At 17.2% G+C, this 23,259-nt stretch overlaps 4 protein-coding genes across 4 annotated transcripts, besides 36 other annotated features; 3 read left to right on the forward strand and 1 right to left on the reverse strand. All coding sequences in view use genetic code 6, as the record gives it.

The window, feature by feature from the left end:
* Positions 1–1,565: 1,565 nt before the first annotated feature.
* Positions 1,566–1,679: a microsatellite.
* Positions 1,566–1,702: a microsatellite.
* Positions 1,568–1,613: a microsatellite.
* Positions 1,568–1,673: a microsatellite.
* Positions 1,580–1,671: a microsatellite.
* Positions 1,652–1,704: a microsatellite.
* Positions 1,705–1,831: 127 nt separating this feature from the next.
* IMG5_185610 (hypothetical protein) lies at positions 1,832–5,590 on the forward strand (the record flags this gene model as incomplete). The annotated part of the gene is made up of 7 exons (XM_004027274.1): positions 1,832–2,662; positions 2,729–2,953; positions 3,060–3,238; positions 3,319–3,903; positions 3,941–4,318; positions 4,373–4,961; positions 5,017–5,590. Exons 1-7 carry the CDS (start codon positions 2,322–2,324, stop codon positions 5,588–5,590), a joined length of 2,871 nt encoding a protein of 956 aa, XP_004027323.1. The 5' UTR covers positions 1,832–2,321.
* Positions 2,678–2,727: a microsatellite.
* Positions 3,240–3,308: a microsatellite.
* Positions 5,563–5,646: a microsatellite.
* Positions 5,579–5,648: a microsatellite.
* Positions 5,590–5,711: a microsatellite.
* Positions 5,592–5,719: a microsatellite.
* A 177-nt stretch (positions 5,720–5,896) lies between these two features.
* On the forward strand, positions 5,897–6,841 carry IMG5_185620 (hypothetical protein; the record flags this gene model as incomplete). Its single annotated transcript, XM_004027275.1, has 1 exon — positions 5,897–6,841. One exon carries the CDS (start codon positions 5,897–5,899, stop codon positions 6,839–6,841), a length of 945 nt encoding a protein of 314 aa, XP_004027324.1.
* A 24-nt stretch (positions 6,842–6,865) lies between these two features.
* Positions 6,866–6,913: a microsatellite.
* An 86-nt stretch (positions 6,914–6,999) lies between these two features.
* Positions 7,000–7,037: a microsatellite.
* Positions 7,038–7,055: 18 nt separating this feature from the next.
* Positions 7,056–7,093: a microsatellite.
* An 824-nt stretch (positions 7,094–7,917) lies between these two features.
* Positions 7,918–7,978: a microsatellite.
* Positions 7,922–7,986: a microsatellite.
* Positions 7,987–8,629: 643 nt separating this feature from the next.
* Positions 8,630–8,681: a microsatellite.
* Positions 8,682–8,816: 135 nt separating this feature from the next.
* Positions 8,817–8,868: a microsatellite.
* Positions 8,830–8,881: a microsatellite.
* A 279-nt stretch (positions 8,882–9,160) lies between these two features.
* Positions 9,161–9,210: a microsatellite.
* Positions 9,211–9,730: 520 nt separating this feature from the next.
* Positions 9,731–9,770: a microsatellite.
* Positions 9,771–10,205: 435 nt separating this feature from the next.
* Positions 10,206–10,262: a microsatellite.
* Positions 10,261–10,321: a microsatellite.
* A 62-nt stretch (positions 10,322–10,383) lies between these two features.
* Positions 10,384–10,413: a microsatellite.
* A 178-nt stretch (positions 10,414–10,591) lies between these two features.
* Positions 10,592–10,664: a microsatellite.
* Positions 10,665–11,094: 430 nt separating this feature from the next.
* Positions 11,095–11,169: a microsatellite.
* A 2,159-nt stretch (positions 11,170–13,328) lies between these two features.
* Positions 13,329–16,725, reverse strand: IMG5_185630 (hypothetical protein; the record flags this gene model as incomplete). The annotated part of the gene is made up of 2 exons (XM_004027276.1): positions 13,329–16,411; positions 16,461–16,725. 2 exons carry the CDS (start codon positions 16,723–16,725, stop codon positions 13,329–13,331), a joined length of 3,348 nt encoding a protein of 1,115 aa, XP_004027325.1.
* A 584-nt stretch (positions 16,726–17,309) lies between these two features.
* Positions 17,310–17,362: a microsatellite.
* A 2,405-nt stretch (positions 17,363–19,767) lies between these two features.
* Positions 19,768–19,863: a microsatellite.
* Positions 19,771–19,818: a microsatellite.
* Positions 19,776–19,845: a microsatellite.
* A 535-nt stretch (positions 19,864–20,398) lies between the features above and the next one.
* Positions 20,399–20,431: a microsatellite.
* Positions 20,422–20,476: a microsatellite.
* Positions 20,477–20,877: 401 nt separating this feature from the next.
* Positions 20,878–22,843, forward strand: IMG5_185640 (hypothetical protein; the record flags this gene model as incomplete). The annotated part of the gene is made up of 6 exons (XM_004027277.1): positions 20,878–21,003; positions 21,273–21,847; positions 21,904–22,008; positions 22,161–22,269; positions 22,313–22,698; positions 22,754–22,843. Exons 2-6 carry the CDS (start codon positions 21,728–21,730, stop codon positions 22,841–22,843), a joined length of 810 nt encoding a protein of 269 aa, XP_004027326.1. The 5' UTR covers positions 20,878–21,003; positions 21,273–21,727.
* Positions 22,063–22,147: a microsatellite.
* Positions 22,065–22,147: a microsatellite.
* Positions 22,696–22,744: a microsatellite.
* Positions 22,844–23,259: the final 416 nt, after the last annotated feature.

The following is a 23,259-nucleotide window of genomic DNA, read 5'->3' on the forward strand; positions in this document are numbered from 1 at the left end:
ACCAAACTGTTATTATGTATTTGAGAAAATTAAGAAATAAAGCGTTTCATAAATTTATAAAACAAGATAAAAAATATTCACTTTTTTAGAAGGATGTTTGCCTGTAATAAATTTAATTAAAGACGCATAAAATTAATTAGCCAAATTTTTAAAATAAAATGGTGTCCCTGACTAAATTAAATAAAAAATAATATAATTATTAAAAAGTTTATATTTAGTTCTGACACATTTTTGTTTTGATGCAGAGGAAAATTAAATCTAACTTTCTCAATATATAGGATTTTTTTTGGATGAAATTGCTTTCGATTTCGGATAATTAGACCTATTAGATGCTATTTATTCAAATAATAAGTTTTTATGTGAAAGCTTTTCTGATTAAAATTTCAAATAAATTTAAAATAATATTAAAGAATTCGGAAGACAACCAAGGTTTTATAAAATATTTTTATATAAATAATATATTATATATTTAATAAATCGAAAATTTATAGGTTCATTTAAATATTAAAAGTAATTTAAGTTTATAAAAATTATTCATTTAATTCAAATATTCATTTAATTGAGAATTAAATTTAAATATTTAAATGGCTTATACCTAATCAATTTACTTAAATATTAGAATTAAATAAGTATGATTAAATATTATATGGAGAAGTAGATAATAAAAAGCTTAATTTAAGGTTCGATTTAACTATAGAAGATGAATTCGAATAAGATTATACGAACATTGATAAATAATCTCTATTAGAAAATTAAATTAACTCAAATTATTTTATTGATGTCCCTTTTGTTTATCATGCAGTCCTTATTGAAATATTAACATTAGCTATTGAAGGAGATGAAGGATTTAATATGAATGTTTAAAAAATAAAAAGTACTTTTCAATTAGATTACATATTAAATTTATTATTAGAAAGTGATGATTTAATTGATGATTTTAACAATAAAGACTTTTTGTAATTTAATGATAATTAAATATATGAAAAAAGATATAAAAATAATTTAATTTTAAGAATTTAAAATAAATAAAATGGATTCTCTATTTTGAAACCAAAAATATTAAATTTAATTAATAAAACTTATTTAAATAGTTCTTATGTAATTTTTATTTTATTTTATTTTTAATTTTTAAAATAGCCAATGATTGAAAGCTTAGAAAAAGATATTAATAAAGTTTTTGAATTTTTAAAATATGAAAAAGAAAGGTTTTAAAATCTATAATTTTACGATAATGTTAAATAATAATATTTAGATTATTTTTTGGATAACTTTGTTGTTTTTTGTACTAAATATACTAATTTAATCATTAATATAAATAGTGAATAAGACAAGGGAAGAAGAAAAGATTACAAATTAATGAATTTATTAGTTTAGCAATTAAATATTAAAAATCCTATTTTTATAAAGTCGAGCTACAGTATAATAAATAGAAATAATCTAAAATTTTATATTATCAGTAAATGAAGAATCATATAAAGACTAAATAAAATTATTAAGCTAGCCTATTTACAATAATAACGATGAAATAGATTTGGTTAAAAATAATTAAGATATAGTAATTTTTTTTTATATTTAAATTTATATATATATTTAAATAAATATATATATATTTATTTATTTATATTTTTATATATATAATTATGTATAAATATTTATATTATATATATATATTTTTATTTTTAAATATTTTTTTATATATTTAAAATAGATTGAATAAAATTAAGTTAAATGTTAATTTTTAAAATAATAATGGGTGAGTTAAGAGAATTGGAAAAAATTAATAAATTTATGTATTAATAGTGATGTTTTTTTTAATGCAAAATAAAATGAAATTTCTGCACTTGCAGAAACTATCATGAATATAGAAATCTTATATGAAGGATAAATTTAATTTAAATTTTTATTAAAAAAATTAATTGAATATTTAGATTAAGGAGTTTAAAATAGTATGGATTTTAATAACATGATATATGTATTGTAAATATTAGAAAAAATAATTGATATTAGTGAAGAAAAAGGAAATTTAGTTGAAATGTAAAATTTATTTGACTAATTAGACGCCACAAAAATGTTTCTTAATTTAATATCTAATATAAAAACATACCCTTTTGAAGATAATTTATTAATTGCTTTACTTAGCTTTATGACAAAACTTACTTCAGGTGGTAATTCGAAAGTTTAAAAAACTATTTTTAATTACTTTTTATGTTATCCTGTAAGCGAAATGCTATTTAACAAGTTTAATAATATTTTACTTGAATTTATTGAAGAACTTAAAGAAATGTATAAAAAAGAAGAATAGATTAAATTAATTAATCATAATGTTAGTACATTTTATAATTAATATAATTGTCATATAAATGAACAAAGTTAATTCAATTAAACAAATCATGCTACTGTAAAATTTTCTGGATTTGCTACTTCTTATATTTCCAATATTAATTAAAGCGTGCTTTTAAATAAAACTAATAACTTAGATAGTAGTAATTAGAAATAAGAAGTATTTACAAATTAATAAAAAAATAAAAACTCAGAACTCGTTATGTAATTATTAAGATTATTATAATTATTTTGCGAAGGACATAATCTAAATCTTTAAAATTATTTACGATATTAAACTAATAGTAGAAATTCTTATGATTTAATAACATTAGTTGTTGATGTATTTTTATTCTTATTTTATTATAAAAATTTATAAATTATTTTTTTTAAAAAAATTAAAAATTAGCTTTTGGATTAATTCTGTGTAAAATTAGTTTAATAAAATTATGAAAAAATAATAAAATGCTTAGATACTTTAACTGAATTTGTATAAGGTCCTTGTAATGAAAATTAACAAAAAATAATTGACTCAAAGTTTTTAGAAATATCTTAAAAAATATTAAAAGTTGAAAAAAATAATAACCCAATATAAATGGGAAAATCTAATATTTAAAAAAGTAAATAGAATTTAGTATCTGCAGAATAAAATAACTAATTTGATTAATAATCTAAATAAAGAAAAAAAAAAAAAAAAAAGAAGGAAAGTCAGATAAATTACTTAAATGGTAACATGAAAGGCTAAAATATAAAGTAATGATTTTAGTCACCAGTTTATTAGAATAAAATTCTGATAGCTTAGTTATTAAAAGAGTTATGAGAAGTTTACCTTTAAGTACTTTAAAAATTAACTTAGCTATTATTTATAAAAGATATAAAAAAACATTTAAAGACTAATATACTATTGATTGTTTTAATAGTGTATTTTATTATTATTATTATTATTTATTATTGTTATTGTAATTTGTATTATATATTAGTTTAATTTAAATTCTCCAGATAAAAATATAAAAAAAGAAAAATTAAGATAATATACTCTAATTACAGAAACAGGATTCTATATATATTTTTTAATCACTTATTACCTTGATTTACCTTCAAAAATTTCTTTAAAAAGCGGCAATAAAGTTATTGATTAAGATTTAGATATTGAAACAAAAAAAGAGCTTGATGATATTTAAAAAAACTTTATTCAAAAGCAGGTTGTTTTTTTTTTTAAAAAAAATATAATTTAATAATAACTTATAAAGGGAATGTTTATTTTATAAAAAAATATAATTGGATAATTATGGAAATTCTCAAATGCCATTTTAGCAGGATTATATAGTTATTTAACTTATATAATGAAAAAATTTAATAAAAAAAATGAATAGAAATATTCTAAAGATGACATAATTAATAAATTCTTTAATGAAGGAATTCTTTTTTTTAAAACTAATTCGGCTTCTATTGAAATTGTTAGAGATAATTAAATTGAAAAAGTTAGGTTCATTAAGTTACCTTATTGTCATTATTTACCTAAAGAAACTAAAGTAGAATTTTAAAATAATGTTATAAGAGATTCTATTCATTCGAAAATATAAGGTTTTTTTATAAATTTATTTATATAATTTTTAAATAGGAATTATTGATAAATATAAAAATTTTATAATAATATGTAAGCATGAAGAATAATTGGCTCTATTTTTCAATAGAAATACATTTGCAAGTATATTTGCAAATTATGTAGATATGTGGAGAGATATAGCATTTATTTTAACAATAATATTAAATGCTTTTATAATTATTAGTTATTCAGAATTTAATAATGATAGAATATGGAGTCCTAAATTAAATGATGACACAACAGTATAATAAACAAAATAACTTTTTAAAATTTTTGGATACATAATGATTTTCTGTTCTATGCTCGTATTACTTTTCTTCTTAGTTAAAAAGGGACCTCTTTATTTAAAAGAAGTATGGTAAACAAACGAGGCTTTTTTATAAATTAAAACAGGTAAAAATATAATTTTTAAAAATATTTTTTTCTTTGAAAAATAAAATAATTTAGGATTAATTGTATAATATGTAAAACATTTGTTAATTATAGTATCAAGTTTAATACGTTTTATTATAAACCCTGAAGTAGTTTATTATTTGACATATGGAACCTTAGCTGTTTTAGCAACTGAAATTCATCCATTTTTCTTTGCTTTTCATTTAACTGAATTTTTACTGAGATATCCCACTTTAAGAAATATCCTTAGGGCTGTTTATGAGCCTTATATTTCTTTGGCTTTAACATTTATTTTGATTCTACTTTTTATTTATTTCTTTAGTTTATTCGGATATATTTTTTTTGATAAAGCATATCATGGAAGATGCTAAGAATTATATTTGTGCTTTTTTGAAACTTTTGATTAAACATTCAAAAATAATGGAGGTTTAGGAGGTTTTTATGAATCTAATGATCCTAAATAAAGTAATGATTATAATTATGAAAGATTTTTCATTGAAAGTTTCGCAAATATAAGTATTAACCTTGTAATAATATAAATTTTTTCAGGTATTATTATCGATAAATTTAGTTAGCTAAGATCTGAAGAATTAGAGAAGATTATGGATATTTAAGAGATGTGTTTTATATGTGGAAATACAAGGTTTTGTCTTATTTATTTTAACATTTAAAAAATATATAAAATTAAACATTATAAGGGAACTATTTGATAGAAAAAGTGATTAAGGATTTGTTCAACATATAAAAAATGAGCATTACTTATGGAATTATGTGTTTTATTTGGGTTTTTTATAAGATAAAGAAAGTACTGAATATACTGGAATAGAAAGCTATGTATCTGAAAAACTCAAATCTAATGATACATCTTGGTTTCCTATTTAAAGAGCTGCAATTTTAGTTGATGAAGAAAAAAAAATATAAATGGAAAATAATGAATTTACAGATTTTTAAGATGAAGTATTTTAATAAAATTAGCATTTACATTTTTTTTAAATATAAATATTATTAATCTTATTTTATAATTTTAATAAAAAAGATAAAATAGCTGAAAAGATATTAAATGTATATTTAAGAAAATTCGAACATTATTAAATAATTAGAATAAAATGTTAAAATTAATATGAAGAAAAACGAGCATAAATGAGCATAAATAATTTTAATGATTAAATTTATATTTTGTACAAACTAAGACATTTAAATTTATAAAAATTATTAATTATGACTAAAAAGAATATTTCAATAATATATAATATAGAAAACTATTTAAATTGATATATATAATAAATATTTATATATTGATATATAAAATATATATATATATTAATATATAGTACATATGTATTAATATTAATAAATATATATATATATTATTATTTATATATATATATATATAAATTATAATTTATAATTATATTATTATTTAATAAATAAATTATTTACTTGTTAATTAATATTTAATTAACTAAATAATATGTAATATATAATATTTTAATACTATCTTATCTTTAATTCCAAAAAAATATATTTTTTATAAAAGATAATTGATATTGATATAGTATTCTATAAAAAAATATATAAATGAGAAAATTTCTCCGAACAATAAAACCTCAAGATCTTCGAATCGAAACTATAGGATTTATCGGTTTAGGCAACATGGGAGGTCCAATGGCATTGAATTTATAAAAAAAAGGTAATTACGAGGTTATAGCATATGATGTTAGTTAAGAATAATTAAATAAATACTAAAAAGAAGGTTTAAAGACATGCACAACATTGAAGGAGTTATCAAAAAAAGCAAACAAATTTATAACTATGTTGCCTAATTCTTCACATGTTCAAACTGTATGTGAAGGTCCTGAAGGATTGTTTGCTTAATCAGAAAAAGGAAGTTTAATAATTGATTCATCAACTATTTCTTTTTAATCAGCATTAAATTTATACAAAAGTGCTTTATAAAACTCCAAAAAATATATCGATACTCCTGTTAGTGGAGGAGTAGGGGCTGCTACAGCTGGAACATTAACATTTATGGTAGGAGCTGAAAATATTTAAATATTTAACGAATGTAAAAATTTGCTTTAATTCATGGGAAAAAATATTATTAACTGTGAAAAACCTGGAGCTGGTTAAATTGCTAAAGCTTGTAATAATATGGCATTAGCTATTTAAATGATTGCTACAAGTGAAGCCATTTCTTTAGGAGTTAAATTAGGAATCGACCCAAAAATCTTAAGTAATATTATTAATACTTCAAGCGGTAGATGTTGGAGTAGTGAAGTTTATAACCCATGTCCTGGAATTATGGAAAATGTACCTTCTAGTAAAAATTATGAAGGGGGATTTGCTACTGAATTAATGATTAAAGATCTTGGGCTAGCTGTGGAAGCTGCTAAATAAGTTAATGCAGATACACCATTAGGAATTCATGCGAAATATATTTATGAATAAATTATTAAGTCAGGATTAAATAGAAAAGACTTTTCAGTTGTATATTAGTTGATAACATAAAATAAAATAAAATGAAATTTATTTAATCATTAAAAAAAAAAATTAAAAAATTATAAATATATTGAAATTATAATATTTAAATGTATTTAAAATAATTAAAACATAATGAAATATTAAAATATTTATTTATAAATTATTAAAATAAGATAAAATAAATTAATAAAACATGTAATTATATATATATATATAGATATAGATATATATATATATAAAAATTCTTTAAATAATAAATTTATTATTTAATTTATTTATTAATTTTTTTATTAAAAAATATGATTTTTAATTTAAATTTATTCATAATATAATAAATCTTTAAATATTAAAAAATTATCAAAATGATAAATCTAATTATTCAATAATCATATAAGCGAATTCATATTTTACGCTTTGAAATTTTCTTTTTAGAGCGCTTTACTGATTATTTTATTCATTTTTAATGTGTAATTGACATATAAAATTAGAAATCTCTTAAACTTATTTTTCTTAAACATTAAATTCATTAAATAAATACTATATTTTTTATTCTAGATTTCCTTTTCTATTTTTATTTATTAAAGTATATATAGCTGCACTTGTTACTAAACTAGGAGAAAATTTAATTCCTTCATAATTAAAAATACATAATTCTATAAAATATTATACGACAAAAAAATATTATTTGTTAAATTATAAAATAATTTGAGCTTTCTCCAAAAAACGGAAAGGAGTTGTCATCGAAATATTAAAATCTAAAGCTTTTAACATATTACCTTCACAATTTAATACATCTTCCTTACTATAAGCTCCATCACATATATAAACTAAATCTTTTAATTTAGGAGGATATATTTCTTCATATTTACAAGCAATAAATAAGGCTGAAATTCCAACCAATTGAAATTTACTTTTTTGGATTTTTTATATTTTAGATAAATAAATATCTATTATTTATATTGTAAAATGCAATGTTTCACTTTTTAATTCAAATTTAAAATGGACATCTATTAGCCAATCTATTAATATTAATCTCATTTTTGTATTTATATTTGGTTAGTATCCATTTTCTATATATGGTTCAATAATAAATTCTTTCTTTTTTTTTAATTATAATTTATATATATATATAAATATAAATATATATATATTTATATATATTTATATATATATATATATTTTTATATTACTTCTTTTTATAATAAATAATTATTTATTTCGTCTATATATTATTTGACTTATGATGGTATTCTTATATTTTCTTATTCAAGATTTTACTTAGAAAATAATTTTTGTTAGGATTCTACCTTTGATTATATATCCAATTTTTATATTTATTATTTTTAACTCATATGATCATATTCTACATCCATTTTGCTTTTCTTTTATTTTGTTTTAAAATATAAAAATAAATATTGATATTATTAATGTTTTAAAATACATCTATTTATTAGTTATTTGTAGATATGTTTGATATATCTGTCCCAAATATTCTATTTGAAAATGCATTTTACAGTTATTTACTATTCTATAGATTTAATTATTAGTTTTAAGTGTTCTACTAGAATAATTTATTTATGTTTATTAATAATATTAAATTATATAATATATTATACCATAATTGGATAATAGCAAGATTGAAATATTTAATTTATCATTTTTTTATAAAAAATATAAAATAAATGTAATAAAAAATTTTATTTTTAATTAAGTATTTTACAAAAAAAATCTGAAATTCAAATTATTAAAAATTAATTTCTGTTAAAAATAATTAAAAATAATCAAAATAGAGAAAAAAAACAACAAAAATTAAAAACACATAATTTTTATATAATGAAATTCTTAATTATAAATAAAAAATTTTAAATAAAAATAATAAAATAATAATAATAATTATAATTATCGAAAGGAAAAGACTTTTTTATGGAAATTATTAAATATGAAAATATTAAAAATAAATTTTATTATTAAAACAAAGAGTTATATTATCATATAATAATTATTTATTTTTTTATTCAAATATTAATACGAAAACAGATTTAAATTTTAATTTAAAAATAGATTTAAATTTGAAAAAAAAAAAAAAAAAATTAAAAATAATTTAAATTTTTTCAAATTAAATAAATAGAAATTTAACAATATTAAATATATAAAATTTATATATAAAATAATATATATTATAAATTAAAAAAAATAGTATGAGAACAATTTTACATATTAAAAATATTATTTTAGTTAACTATATTTTAAAAAATATAATTATAAATTTTATTTCATTTTAACAAAATAAGCTTAAATTTTTATTAATTTTTTTTTATATTTTAAAGTTGAGTAAAAGTAAAAATTATTTATAAATTTTAATATTATATATTTTTATAATTAAAACTATTTTATATATTTTGTAATTAAAATTTAATAAAAATTGCACTATTAAACTTTAAATGAGTTTCAAACAAAAATAAAATTAAATACATATTATTCGAAATTTTCTATATGCATCAAAATATTACAATTGTTTTATTTTTCATCACTTTTATTTAAATTGTGATCCAAAAAATTATCAACAGATACCAATTTAAATTACTTTTATCTTATCACGAGTTAATATTTTATAAAATTCAAAATAATCAGCCAACTTTATTAAATGATATTTAGTTAAATAAACTAAATTTAAATTTTCATTTATTCACTATAAAGTTACTTTAATTTATTAATTTCTTACAAAAATATAGTTAGGGAAAATTAAATTTACGTATTTATAAAATGAATATTATATGGTAGTTTTTTTTTGACAGAAATACTATATATTTATTTAATAATTATCATCTATTTTAAACAAGTAATATTTATTAATATACATGAAAAGAATAAAGGAATTTAAGTTAAAACTCAAATTATTTTTACATTTCAAATAAAAAAAGTATTGATTTGTTAATTATTTATTCAAATAATTTAATTTTTTATAAAAATATTAAAAATAAAGAATATAATATAATATAATAGATGAATTAAATGAATTTAAATTTTTTGCATCTATTTCATAAAAATTGTAGAAATTAAAAAAATTAATAAAAAATTTTATTATGAAAAATAATAATTGTTTAATAATAAAATCAAATACAATTAATATTTTGCCTTATTTTATTTGAATAAAATATTATATTGAAAATTTTCTAAGTATATTTAAAAAAATTAGAGATTATATAAAAAAATTATAAATTTTTATTTTGATTTTATAAGTATTTGCAAAATAATTATAAATTTATTTTTAATTTAGATGAAATAATGGTATTATTTTTTTATATATAAATCAAATCTTAAGTTTAATACAATTTTTAAGTTTGAAATAATAATATTTGTATAATAATAATTATTTTTATTAAAAATATTGAAAATTTTAAATTTAATTATTATTATTATTATTATTATTATTATTATTATTATTATTATTATTATTAATATTTTTTTTGTTTTGTTTTGTTTTTTTATTTTTTTGATTATATTTTTTAATTTTTTTTTTTTTATATACTATTTCTTCTGTTTTAGAAAGATAATATTTTAACTAACCTTATTATTATTTATACTATTTTTTTTTTTATTATTTTTTTTTATTTGACTATATAATATTTAGTATCATAATTATTAATTTATATTTCTTATTTTATTTATATAAATATCTATTTTCATATTAAATAACTTTATATATATTTTTTTTTTTACATTTTTAAACTTATTTAATATTTACTCTATTTTTTTTTTATAAAATTTAAATAATAAATAAATTCAAATATATAATTTTTCTTAAAAATTGATATCTTTCTTTATATTTATTTTATAAATTAATATCTTTCTTTAATTTTATTTTTATTTTTATAAAAATCTAAAATTCATATTTTTTTTATTATTATATATTTATTTTTTTACATATTTTTGCAAAAATTTATCTTTACTGCTCATTATATCTTATTTATTTATATTAATTTTTTTAGTATTGTTATTGTTCAAATATTAAAAGCCTTATTATATTTTGATTTAATATAAATTTATATATTTTAATCATTTTAATTTTTCCTTTTTATTTGAATTATATATTTCAGTTGATTTCTTTTTATCAAATTTATATTATATAAAAGATTCGTGATGTTTTTTATGTATTTTTATTAAAATAATTTTTTATTTTCAATCTACTATTATTTTAAATTTTATAGTTACTTAAATAATTCTTAAAATACATTTAATAGAACGTATGTGTTTAAAATATATATTTATATTTTTTTATTAATTAAAAAATAAATTTTTAATTATTATTAATATTTTAATTTTATATTTTTATATATTAGTTTATGTTATATTTATTATTTAATTTTTAAAAATAAAAAATTCTTATAATTATTTTAAACAATTCTCAATTATATTTAATATTCAAATAATAATAACCAATTTAAATATATATTTATTTCTCCTAATAAATCATTAATTATTATAATTTATATTTATTATTTTTTAAACAAAGATTAAGCCCAAATATTTTCTGTTATTTAAATATGCATAAGTTTAATAAGTTATTAAGTAATGCAAGACAATTAATTTAGCTTATTTCTTTTCAATATCTTAAACGAACATAATACAAGCATAAACAAGCAGATAATCATATACTTACTTTTAAAAACTAAAAAATTACTTTAGTACTTATTTTATATTATTAAAACAAGATATGATAAAAAGTAATTTAATTAACATTTTTATAGGCATATAAATATTCATAACAATAGTTTTATAAAATTTACAATAAATAATTCTTATAATTTATTTTATATAAAGCAATAATTCCACTATTAGCTATATCAATTAAATAGCCGTAAAATTTTAATCTTATTTCTAAAACTTTAAGAATAAAATCTTTATCATAATTAATTTAAACAAAAGCAGAAATTTAATTTTTGTAAACATTATATAATTTTTTATTTTATTTAGGATATATTTGCTTCTTTTTTTTTGAAAATTATTGATATTTGATGATTTCAATTTAAAGTATATGCAAACTACTTTTTTGGTTAAGCATTTTTTGATTGAAAACATCATTATTAACTATGGTTTTAATTTCAATTTTAATTATTATTATGATTACTTATTAAATTAAGTCTAATACCATTTTTTTCATCAAAATCTTTACTATTAGAAACGGAGTTTTCTTTTTTTTTCACTACTCTCCCCTTTTTTTTTTATAAAGTTTAAAAATAAAAATATTTAAATAGAAAATTTTAGAATAAATATATATTTTTTTTATTAATTTAATAAAAATAGTATTTTGAAAAAATATGATATACAATATAAATTTTTATTTAGTAATATCTATCTTAAAACTATAAATAAAATAAAAATATGATAAAAAAATTAAAAATCCATAATTTATTCAAATAAATAGATTTACAAAATAAAAAATACTTATATTTTACCAATTAAAATATAAACTAAATTCTAATAAATGAATTAAAATAAAAAATAATATTTTCTAACAATAATTTAACCGAAACAGAATATAAATTTAAAATAGATACATTATTTTAATCATTTCCATTAATTGAAGAATTAACATAAAACGAATAAAATCAAATAAAAGATTAATATGAGAATATAATAAACAATATTTTTATAGACCAAAAAATAAAAAAAAGACCAACATAGAAATAAACAATATATTACAAAAAGCAATATAAGAAAATTCAATAGAAATAATAAAAAAAGAAAATTTAAAAATTTAAAAAATTCAGACAAATTCTAATATACCATTTCAAATAAAAAATTTAGGACAATTAAAAATATATGGTTTGAATATAGATAGAACTAAAAATGATTATATTCATAAGTATAAATATAATAAAGAAAATCAAAATACTTTGAAATTCCAATTAAGGTTTACAAATGAAGATAAATACGAAGATAAAACTTTAAAAGAATTAGCACCTGAAAAATTTAATTCAAAAAAAGAAAAATTTAAAGAATAAATAAATGATATTGTTAAAGAGTAAAAATAAAATAATGATGTTTCTTTTAGAACTTTTATTAAATCTTTCTTTTTAAAAACAGGCATAATTAAATAAGATTAAAATGAATTTAATTAATATTCTGAATAACTTTTTTAGATGTAAAAAAAAGCTTTCTAATAAGTAAATACTCGTAGAGATTTTATATTTGTTTAGGATTTTCTTATTTAATCTCATATTAGTTTTTAAATAACCACAAATGATGATACTGTAGTTTGGAAAGATAATTGTGACTCGGATGGAATGTTTAAACACTTTATTAGAACTGAGTTTTCTGGATCTGATTCCGAAGCTCCTTCTTTAAAATATTAAAGAAAAAGATTAATTTCCGATATCGATGGATTTTTGAAAGGAAATCCTCTTTGTTTTGTTAAGCAATTCTATTAATCTAGTTAATAATTATAAAATTGAAAACAAATTTTTTATTCTAATATATATTATTTATTCTATGTTTAAAAAAAAATAAAAAAAAATGAAAAAATAAATCATAATTTAGAAATAATAGGATAATCAGCAAAAATAGCCTTTTTAGCTAATTCAGTAACAGAATTAGTTTAAAGTAAATTTTTTTTCATAAATCTATAAATAGATTCTTCAATTTTTTCAATCTACTCATTAGAAATTTTACATTTAATAAATACTTCATTATTATTATCACTTTATTCAATTTCCAAATATTTTTCTTAAACAAATTTATCAATTCCATTCTTAATATTATCAATTTAGCAACTTTCATGGAATTAAATTATCCTTTCGTCATGCATATTTTCACCAAAAACTTAAATTTATTAATAGAAAGTTTAAACCGGAATATTTTTATTTTTATATCTTGATAAAGGATATATATAAACTGTTACAAGCCAATAAGTTTCTAAAATTGGCCAAATAAAATTACAATTGAAAATTATTTATTCTTGATCAATAACATAAACTTTATTATCTTAAAGTTTTATAATTTCCAATTCAATCATTTTAGGTATATACTACTACTCAAATTCTGATATATTAGTTATGGTTTCATTTAAAATATATTCCTTTTATAACAAATTTAATAAAAAATAATACTCTTTCCATATTTTTTGGGCTAGAATTCCCTCTTGAAAGGCCATTTGATTCCCAAAAGACATCAAAGCAACCGAAAATACTGCTTCAGTACAAAATACATGAAATATTGAATTTCTGTAATAATTTAAAGTTAATAAACTTGTGAAAGAATTTACTGGTTTTACTTCTTTTAATTCAAAGGGATCTTTTTTATTCTTCACTATTGAATTTTATAATAAATTCATTCCTGTCCTTAAAGTTATTATTGCTCCAGATTTATCATTAGGTATAGATATTTTTCCTTTTCTTTAAAGTATTTTAGAATTTAACCAATATATTTTTTCAAGTAATTATTATTCTCTCAACCCTTTTCTATTACTTAATAAAAGCGCAGAAACAATACCAGTAGGCATACAAACTAATTAAGAACTCAATTAAAAAGTGATTAATTAACTTATATCTTAAATACTTAAAGACTAGTGTTTTTAAACAGAAATAGGAGAACATATATTAACATAAATTCTTCCATAATTATTTTTAAAAGATTTTAAATATTGGATTAAATTAGGCATATTATCTTAATTATCTCCTGAAAAATCAAATGGAAGAAAATCAGCTTCGAAAACCTTTTCATAATTAAGTGTTATCGGTAAAATCGTAGCTTCTTTTATCTTCCCATTTTTAACTGCATCGAAAACTACACTAATAAAACTATTATCGATTTTATTTATTTTTCCATTTCTTGATCTACTATTTTCAATAAAAAATTCCAAAGGAGTATCATCCATTAATAACTATAAAATATATTATTAGAATACAGCTGAATAAATTTTTTCAGATTTTTTTGATTGCTTTTTCCTTAAAAAAAAAGTCCCAAAAGCTCTCAAAATATGAATTAGAATTGGCTTTTATAACAAACTATTTTAATGAGTAAGTATATGGGGAGAGCGCATTTTATAAGCAAAAAACAAATAAGATACTAATAATGAATCTATAAATGATTTATGAGTAGGTATTATAATTAATGGCCCATGAATTGAAGAGTCGTGATTTAATAAAGAAGAGAATTATTCTTCATTAATACATATTTTTTCATATATTTTTTTAAATATTTTATGCAAAAACCAAGCTGTAATTTTTATCCAAGTGGGATTATATGAAGAAAACATTTCCTTTATTATATTTATTGCTTATTAGTTAATTTAATCAACTAATTGTGCTGAATAACCTTCATTTAACGTTCTTTCTTCAATTACCTATTAAATAGCGCTTTAAACTTATTGAGAATTAAGAACTAGAATTTAATATTCACTTTAAGGCCTTATTTTAATAGGAGGACTATGTGAAAGAACCCAATTAATATCAGAGAAATAATATGATTCTTAGAGAATATTTTTGGTAGGAGGTTCAACTTATTCATTAAGAATAAATCTACGTAAACCCCAAGAAAACATAAGTAAATACTATTCCCAATTAATATTGGAATAATCCAAAAAGAACATTTTTTATTCCTCTGGGCTTAATTAATTTCTCAAAGGAATGATTTTACTATTATTAAAAATCCATTCATTAGAGCAAAAATGACTAAAAAGAGCACTTACTTCTTCTGATTTATAAACCATTTTTTAATATGAATTTGCTTTTTTTTATTAATTTTTATCACCAAAATATTATGCGAATTTTACTAGAGAAAACGCTTCTAATCTTCTCTTTATTTAATGAAATTTTAATAATTTCTAATTAGTCATTAGCTGCAACTTTATAGTTTATATTTTTTTCTCAGGAGGATTATGTAAATAATAATTCTTCCCAACTTTAAATGAAAGACCCCATGTCATTGGATTAATTGAAGAAGTTGCAGAATGAAAAACATTTAATTTTTAATTATTAGAAAATAAAGCACCTACGACAATTATTTAATCAGAAACGCAATCTACAGGAATAATATCTCCTATTTTTTGTGCATCACAATGTATATGAGTGAGCATTCCAATTGCACTCAATATGAAAATTGCAGAAGCAGCTGTTACCCCTTCTACCCAACCTTGGGTTGGCTATTCCACTGAAGAACCTATTATCGAAGGTCGAATTATCGTTAAAGTCATTTAAGGAGGTTTTAATTTCTTAAGTATTCTTTCTACTGCAGATTTTGTAAATACATAAGTGTTTGGATATTATCCTAATATTGTTTTGGTTTATGTAAGCATTTCTTATTCAGGTAAAGCTTCTAGATCATTCATTAATTATTCTGTATTTTAGTTTATATCGTAAATTTCTTCCTCAATCCATCCTCGTTTGTCACTGTTTACATAGGCAGTTGAAACATGTATAAATTGATTTAAATTTTGACAACTCTTTGCCAAATCAAAAATACGTAAAGTCCCACGTACATTCATTTAAATTGCATTTGTAAGTTTAGCGTTGAAATCTACCGATGCTGCACAGTTTATTATTAAATCTAAATTTTATATTAGAATACTTCTATCTTCAGTCGATAAGCCTAGACCTTCTTAGAGTAAATCACCTTTTATTTTTTAAAAAAATAAAATAATATATTTTTTTTATTGTATTACCTTGTATTAAATGGACTTTTTCTTATACATAACTAGTAAACTATTCACCATATCTTCTTTTTAGTGTTTCAAATATTTCAGAATCCATAACTGTTTTATTAAATCTTTCCTATATTGTCGATCCTTTTAAGGAACGTATAAGTAAATATATTTTTCCAACTTATGGAAGCGCTCTAAGATATTTTTCGAAAATCACTTTACCTAAAAATCCGGTAACACCTGTTAATAATATATTTTTATTAATGTAAAAGTTCTATATTTTCATAAATTTTAATATAATAATATTTTTTATGTAAAAATTTAATAAATTTTTTTTTTTAAATTATTTTACTTTAAAATAAAATAAATTAAAGATATAATATCTAATAATAATTTTTATTTATGCTACTATGTATAATCATTATGGTATATAAAGTTATTATGATTTCAATTTTCTTTACATTATATTTTTAAATACTTTATTATGATTTTTTTCAAATAAAATTAAAATTAATTATATAAAATAAATAAATTGCAAAATCAATATATTATAATATAATTACATTTAACTAGAAAATTTTTAATTTTTAATTTAATATGTTCTTCTTAATTTTTTATGTTTTCCATTTTTGCTAAACATAATAACATTAAAAAATTATAGAAATAAATTATGGGAAACCTTCAAATATTACAATGAACTACAACGAAGCAATATTCGTAGAATTTGATTAAGGAAATGATATAATTGACAAATACAAGCATCCATATTTTTGTAATTTTGTATAATCTTAATTTACAACAAAAAATATTCAATAAATAAATTTAAATGAATATTGTAATGAAAACGATTGCTTGATTTCAATAAATATATATAATAAATTATATATTTATAATTTATAATAAAATAATATATCAATAATTTAATTAGATTTTTAAAATTAGTAATTTATTAAATAATAATTATAATAATTCATACTTTATAATTAAGTACAAAATAATTTTATAGTGATTGTCCCAAATCAGGTATATGATTTAAACTTTGTTTTATTTGGAAATAATTAAATGTGTATTATTGAAGATAATATATTTTTTTTCTAAACTTTTAATTAAGAAATAGATCCCTCTTAAATTATTCTATATAAAGATAAATTATTTGTAGGAAACATTAATCAAAACATAGTTTTAATTTTTGAAATAAATTTTACTTAAAATTAATTAATTTTAATTGGTGATATATAAGTTTAAGCATATTTAAATGATCACTTAAACAATATTAAAATCAAATTGCTTTAAATTGTTGAATAATCAGAATTATTATATTAAGTTTTTATTTTTGAATATAATTTACAACAACTATTAATATTCAATTATAATATATAAACTCAAAAATACGTTTTGATAAATAATGTAAAATATAATTAATTGATAACATAATTAAAAACAGAAAATGATATTCAATATATTTTAAAATAAAAAAGAAAAGGTTAAAAAAATAACAGTAATTTAGAAATATTAAAAACTACTTATGATTTTTAATAAAATAAATATAACTTAGGCTCTTAGGTTTAAAAAGTTGAAATGTCTCAAAAATTATTATATATTTTGTAAGATGATGTTGTAGCTTTAATTTGGAAATTTATTCCTTAAACTATATTTAAAAAAAATAATTTCTAGCAAACTATTGGATGCTTTAATAATATAGATAATATGTGGCCTTTGTACGTCTATCCAGTTAAATAAAATTTTAGTACTGTATATAATTCTAGTCTGACAATTAATTAAACTTAACTTGACAACTAATAATAATCAAAAATTATATATCCAGGTAATATAAGTATGACAAGTTAATTTTATGATTATTTCATAACTTTAAATAAAAATACACTTTAAATATATTAAGTAGAAGAAAAACTGCCGTATCTTATGTGCGATTCAAATAATTTAGAAGATACTTAATACGACTATTATTGCAAAATTAGAATATATACCCTTAATAATAATTATACTGAAATATTATATATTTAGCTTAATAGAGAAATATTTTAAAATACAACCATTGCTTTTATTGTAGGTCTATCTTTAAGCCTCACTATCTCTTTATTTATTATTATTAGATTTTGTATTTACTTCTATAGATAGAAGCATTAGTATTAACAATTATACTAAGAATAAAAACAATCTAATGACTCATTTGAAAAAGAAATATAATAATAATAAAATTAATTATAAAAATTAAAGCTTGTATAACGTAATAATTAAAGGTGATAAAATACCATTAAGTTTTTCGATTTCATATATTATTATTATAAAATACTATTATTAGAATATATATAATAATTTATTTAATTTTTATATATATGCATTATATGTTTTTATTTTTTCTCCATTATATAAAAATATTAAGAATAATTTTTGATTTATTATTTTTTATAAAATATTTTTATAAAAATTAAATTCATAGAAAATAAATATAATATAAAAAAGTAGAAATGTCAAAAAATATAATAGATTTTCTTAAATATAATCATAGATAGTAATTAAGAAGAAAATAAATAGCTTAAAAATTTTAATAAACTCGAAACTTTTATTTATAAGTTTATTAAAATGATAAAAAGGTTATAAATAATTAAAATAATTAAAATATAAATAGTATGATATTAGTAAATTGCAAATTAAAAGAAGAATAAATGAATTATTTACTTAATTATTTTTAATTTTTGGTCTGTAATAATAATGAGAAAGAAAAAATATTATAATTTATATTATAAATTTATTAAAATAATTTAAATTATTTCTAAAATAATTTAAATAACTAATACTTATTTAATTTGAATTTAATAAAATATTTATAAGAGGCTAATAATGATACGATTTTACAAATTTTAATCAATTATTAGCAATAAATAAGATAAATTCTAAAAATTAACATAATTTAATAAGATAATATGAGTTAATGCTTAACAATAATTAATTTATTTACACTTTTTATACTTTAAAGTAATTTTAATTAGCAAATTTTTATTTTGACCAAAGAAGATTTTATTCCATTAATTAAAATGTGCATTTTTAAAAACTTTTCTTTAGTAATAAAATAAAAATGTTATATTACTTTAAAAGATTTATCCTTATGTAGCAATGAATACAAGGACTTAATTATTTATAGTGATATTATTTAAAAAGATTTCAAAGCAAATATAGAATCAGAATGTCAAGATGATGTATTTTATTTATTTTTTTAAAAAATATTTTTTTATTCTAAATAAATTAAAGTTAAAAAAAGCTTCATTTTAAATAGTGATTAATTTATTTTAATCATGCGATCAGTAAAAAAAAAATTATATAATATTAATTAAAATAAATATATATTTTTAAAATTAAAAAAATAATAATAATATAATTTAAATAATTTATAAATTATGAAAATGTATATTCTTAAATTTATAATTTTAAAATATTTAGTAAAATTTTTTTATTTATTTAAAATATATAAATTAAAAAAAGTAATCATTAATATGTTTTATTCTAAAAGAATATTTTCTAAGAATTTGTTACCAATTTTCCTAAATAAAATTTGAACTCATATTAGTTTTAGTAATTTTTGAAAACTCTTTTATATATTTTCGAGAATGGAGAAATTTTAAAAACAATAATGTCACTAAAATATAATATTTTTGTCAATTATTTTAAAAAATATATTAAACAAATAAAAATAAATAATTTAGTTGCTATTAATTAAGAAATAATTTTTTTGGCTTAAGAAATTTAATAAAAATATTTAAAATAATGAAACTTATTAGTTTAAATGATTAAAATAAAATAGTTAGTTATATATTAAAATCTTTATATAATAAAAATGAATAGTTAGAACTTTTAAAATAAATATATATTAATACATTTAATTCAATAAAAATATAAATATATAATTAATTTTTTATATATATAAAATAGATAAATTTGTTTATTTTAAACATTTTAAATATTTTAAATATTTTTTTTAGTATAATAAATAAATAATTTTTTTTAAATAAAAAAAAAATGGGTTGTAATACATCAAAAAGTTAAAATTAGAAACAAAATAACAACAGAAATCAAAAAAATATAAATTAAATTTCTTAAAAAATTCAAAACCCATAATAAAGTATTTAATGTTTTAAAAATATATATATATTTTTTTTAAAAAAAAATAATAATATTAAAATATCCAATTAATTTATTTATTAATTGACTAAAAAATACTTATTTATATAGATATTGATAATTTAAAAGATGTGTACTTTTCTGCCGGTAATATGGTTGGAGAAAAAATGGGGAAAATTAATAATGATTACACTTTAATGAATCCACCTTTAGGGAAAGGCATATATTTTTAAAAATGTTTTTATTTTTAAAATAATTATAAATAAAAATATATAAAATAAAATATTAAGGTGCTTATGGAGAAGTAAGAAAAGCAGTTCATAAATAAACATAAATGATTAAAGCAGTTAAAATTATTAGTAAAGCTCAGACACCAAAATAAGAGTAAGAAAGGTTAAAAGTTGAAGTTGAAATACTCAAAAGTTTGGTAATAAATTAAATTATAATATATATTATTATAAGGTAGTTATTCAAATTTAAAATAAAAGTTAAAAATATATTAATTTTTATTAATATAAACTGAATATAATAAAATACTTTCAAATAATAAACTTTCAAAATTTTTATTATAATATTTTATAATAAATTAAACCATATATATTTTAAAATAACATTTTACTATTTTCAAAATAAAAAAATTATTATATAAAGATAAATTAAAATTAAAATAATAATAATAAATAAAATAAATAATAGGATCATCCAAATATTATAAAAGTTTATGAATTTTACCAAGATTCAAGATTTTTTTACATAGTAACTGAATTATGTTAAGGAGGAGAACTATTTGATAAAGTTATCGAAGAAAAATAATTTACAGAAGCTAAAGCAGCTGATACAATAAAACAAATACTTGGAGCAGTTTATTATTGTCATTAAAATAATATAGTCCACAGGGATTTGAAACCAGAAAATATATTATATGAATCAAATAAACCTGGAGCTTTAATGAAATTAATTGATTTTGGAACATCTATAGCGTTCGACCCTAATGAAAAGTTAACTTAAAAGCTTGGAACACCTTATTATATAGCACCTGAGGTATTAGAAAAAAATATGATAATAAATGTGATATTTGGTCTTGTGGTGTTATTTTATATATTTTGCTATGTGGATACCCACCTTTTAACGGGAGTAATGACAATGTTATAATGGATAAAGTAAAAACTGGTAAATATAATTTTGATGGAGAAGAATGGACATATGTATCAGAAGATGCAAAAAATTTTATAAAAAAGCTTTTAGAAAAAGATATAAAAAAAAGATATTCTGTAAAAAAATAATAAAATATAAATAAAAAAAAAAACATTAATAATACTTTTAAAAGGCAATTGAAGCATTAAATGATCCTTGGATTAAAAAACATAGTGATAAAATTTAACTTGATATGCCTAATTTAATGAACTCACTTAAAAATATGAGAAATTTTAGAGTATAAATTTTGATGATATATATATTAAAATATATTAATTATAAATTTTTTTTTTATATATATATTTTTATATTTATATATATATATATATATATATATATATATATATTTATATATATTATTATATTTATATTTATATCTTATGCTTTTAGGCAGAGAAAAAATTATAAGAAGCAACTTTAATGTTTTTTGTGAATAATTTAGCTACTAAAGAAGAAAAAAATGAATTATTAAAAGTTTTTTAGTCTTTAGATACTAATGGTTTTTATATTATAATTTTTATTCAAAAAAAAAAAATTAATAGGAGATGGTAAATTAAGTAGAGAAGAACTTATAAATGGCTATAAAAAAATACTTAATTAAGGAGAAGAAATCGAAGCTGAAGAAGAAGTAGATAGAATAATGAGTACTGTGGACAAAAATAATTCAGGTTCAATTGATTATACAGAATGGGTAATGGCAACTATCAATAGAGAATAATTATTATCTAAATAAAGATTAGAGTTGGCATTTAAAATTTTCGATAAAGTATTTATTTTTACAATTTATTTTAACATTTAAAAATATAAGGATGGAAGCGGAAGTCTTTCCGTAGATGAAATAAAAGAAATGTTTGGTACATAACTAGGAATATCAGAAAATGTTTGGAAAGCAATGCTCAATGAAGTAGATGATAATGGAGATGGATAAGTAAAAATCTTTTTTTATTTTAAGAAAAATATTTATTATATTTTAAAATTATTAGATTTCATTTAAAGAGTTTAAAGAAATGATGCTTAAATTAGTTGACAATGAACAAAAGAATACAATTAATGATTTAACAAAATAAAATTGAATCTTAACTTTTTTCTTTTATTTATATAATTCTTAAAAATTTATATTATTATATAAATAAAATTATATAATTAATTTATTTTTGAAAAAAAAAAAAAAAAATATTAAAGAGGACTTTATTAATATTTATAAAATTTAGAAGAAATTTATTTAATAAAATTTAAATTTAATTTTTAAAGTTTTATGTATCTAAGATTTTAAAAAAATTAATTAATAAATTATATTTTTATTAATTTTAAATTAAATGGGGATATTATAATAAAATAGACAATTATAATAAATATAAGTTGTAAAAATCTTTAATAAAAAAAATATTTTAAATTTTTTTAACTTTATTATTTTAAATTAATTTCTATTAAAGATTATTAATGTTAAATTTAGTTTCATAAAATAAGGAAAAATGTCCATATTGTTCTA

The sequence above is a fragment of the Ichthyophthirius multifiliis genome, assembly GCF_000220395.1.
Source record: "Ichthyophthirius multifiliis unplaced genomic scaffold scaff_1120509251342, whole genome shotgun sequence".
Taxonomy (NCBI): domain Eukaryota; phylum Ciliophora; class Oligohymenophorea; order Hymenostomatida; genus Ichthyophthirius; species Ichthyophthirius multifiliis.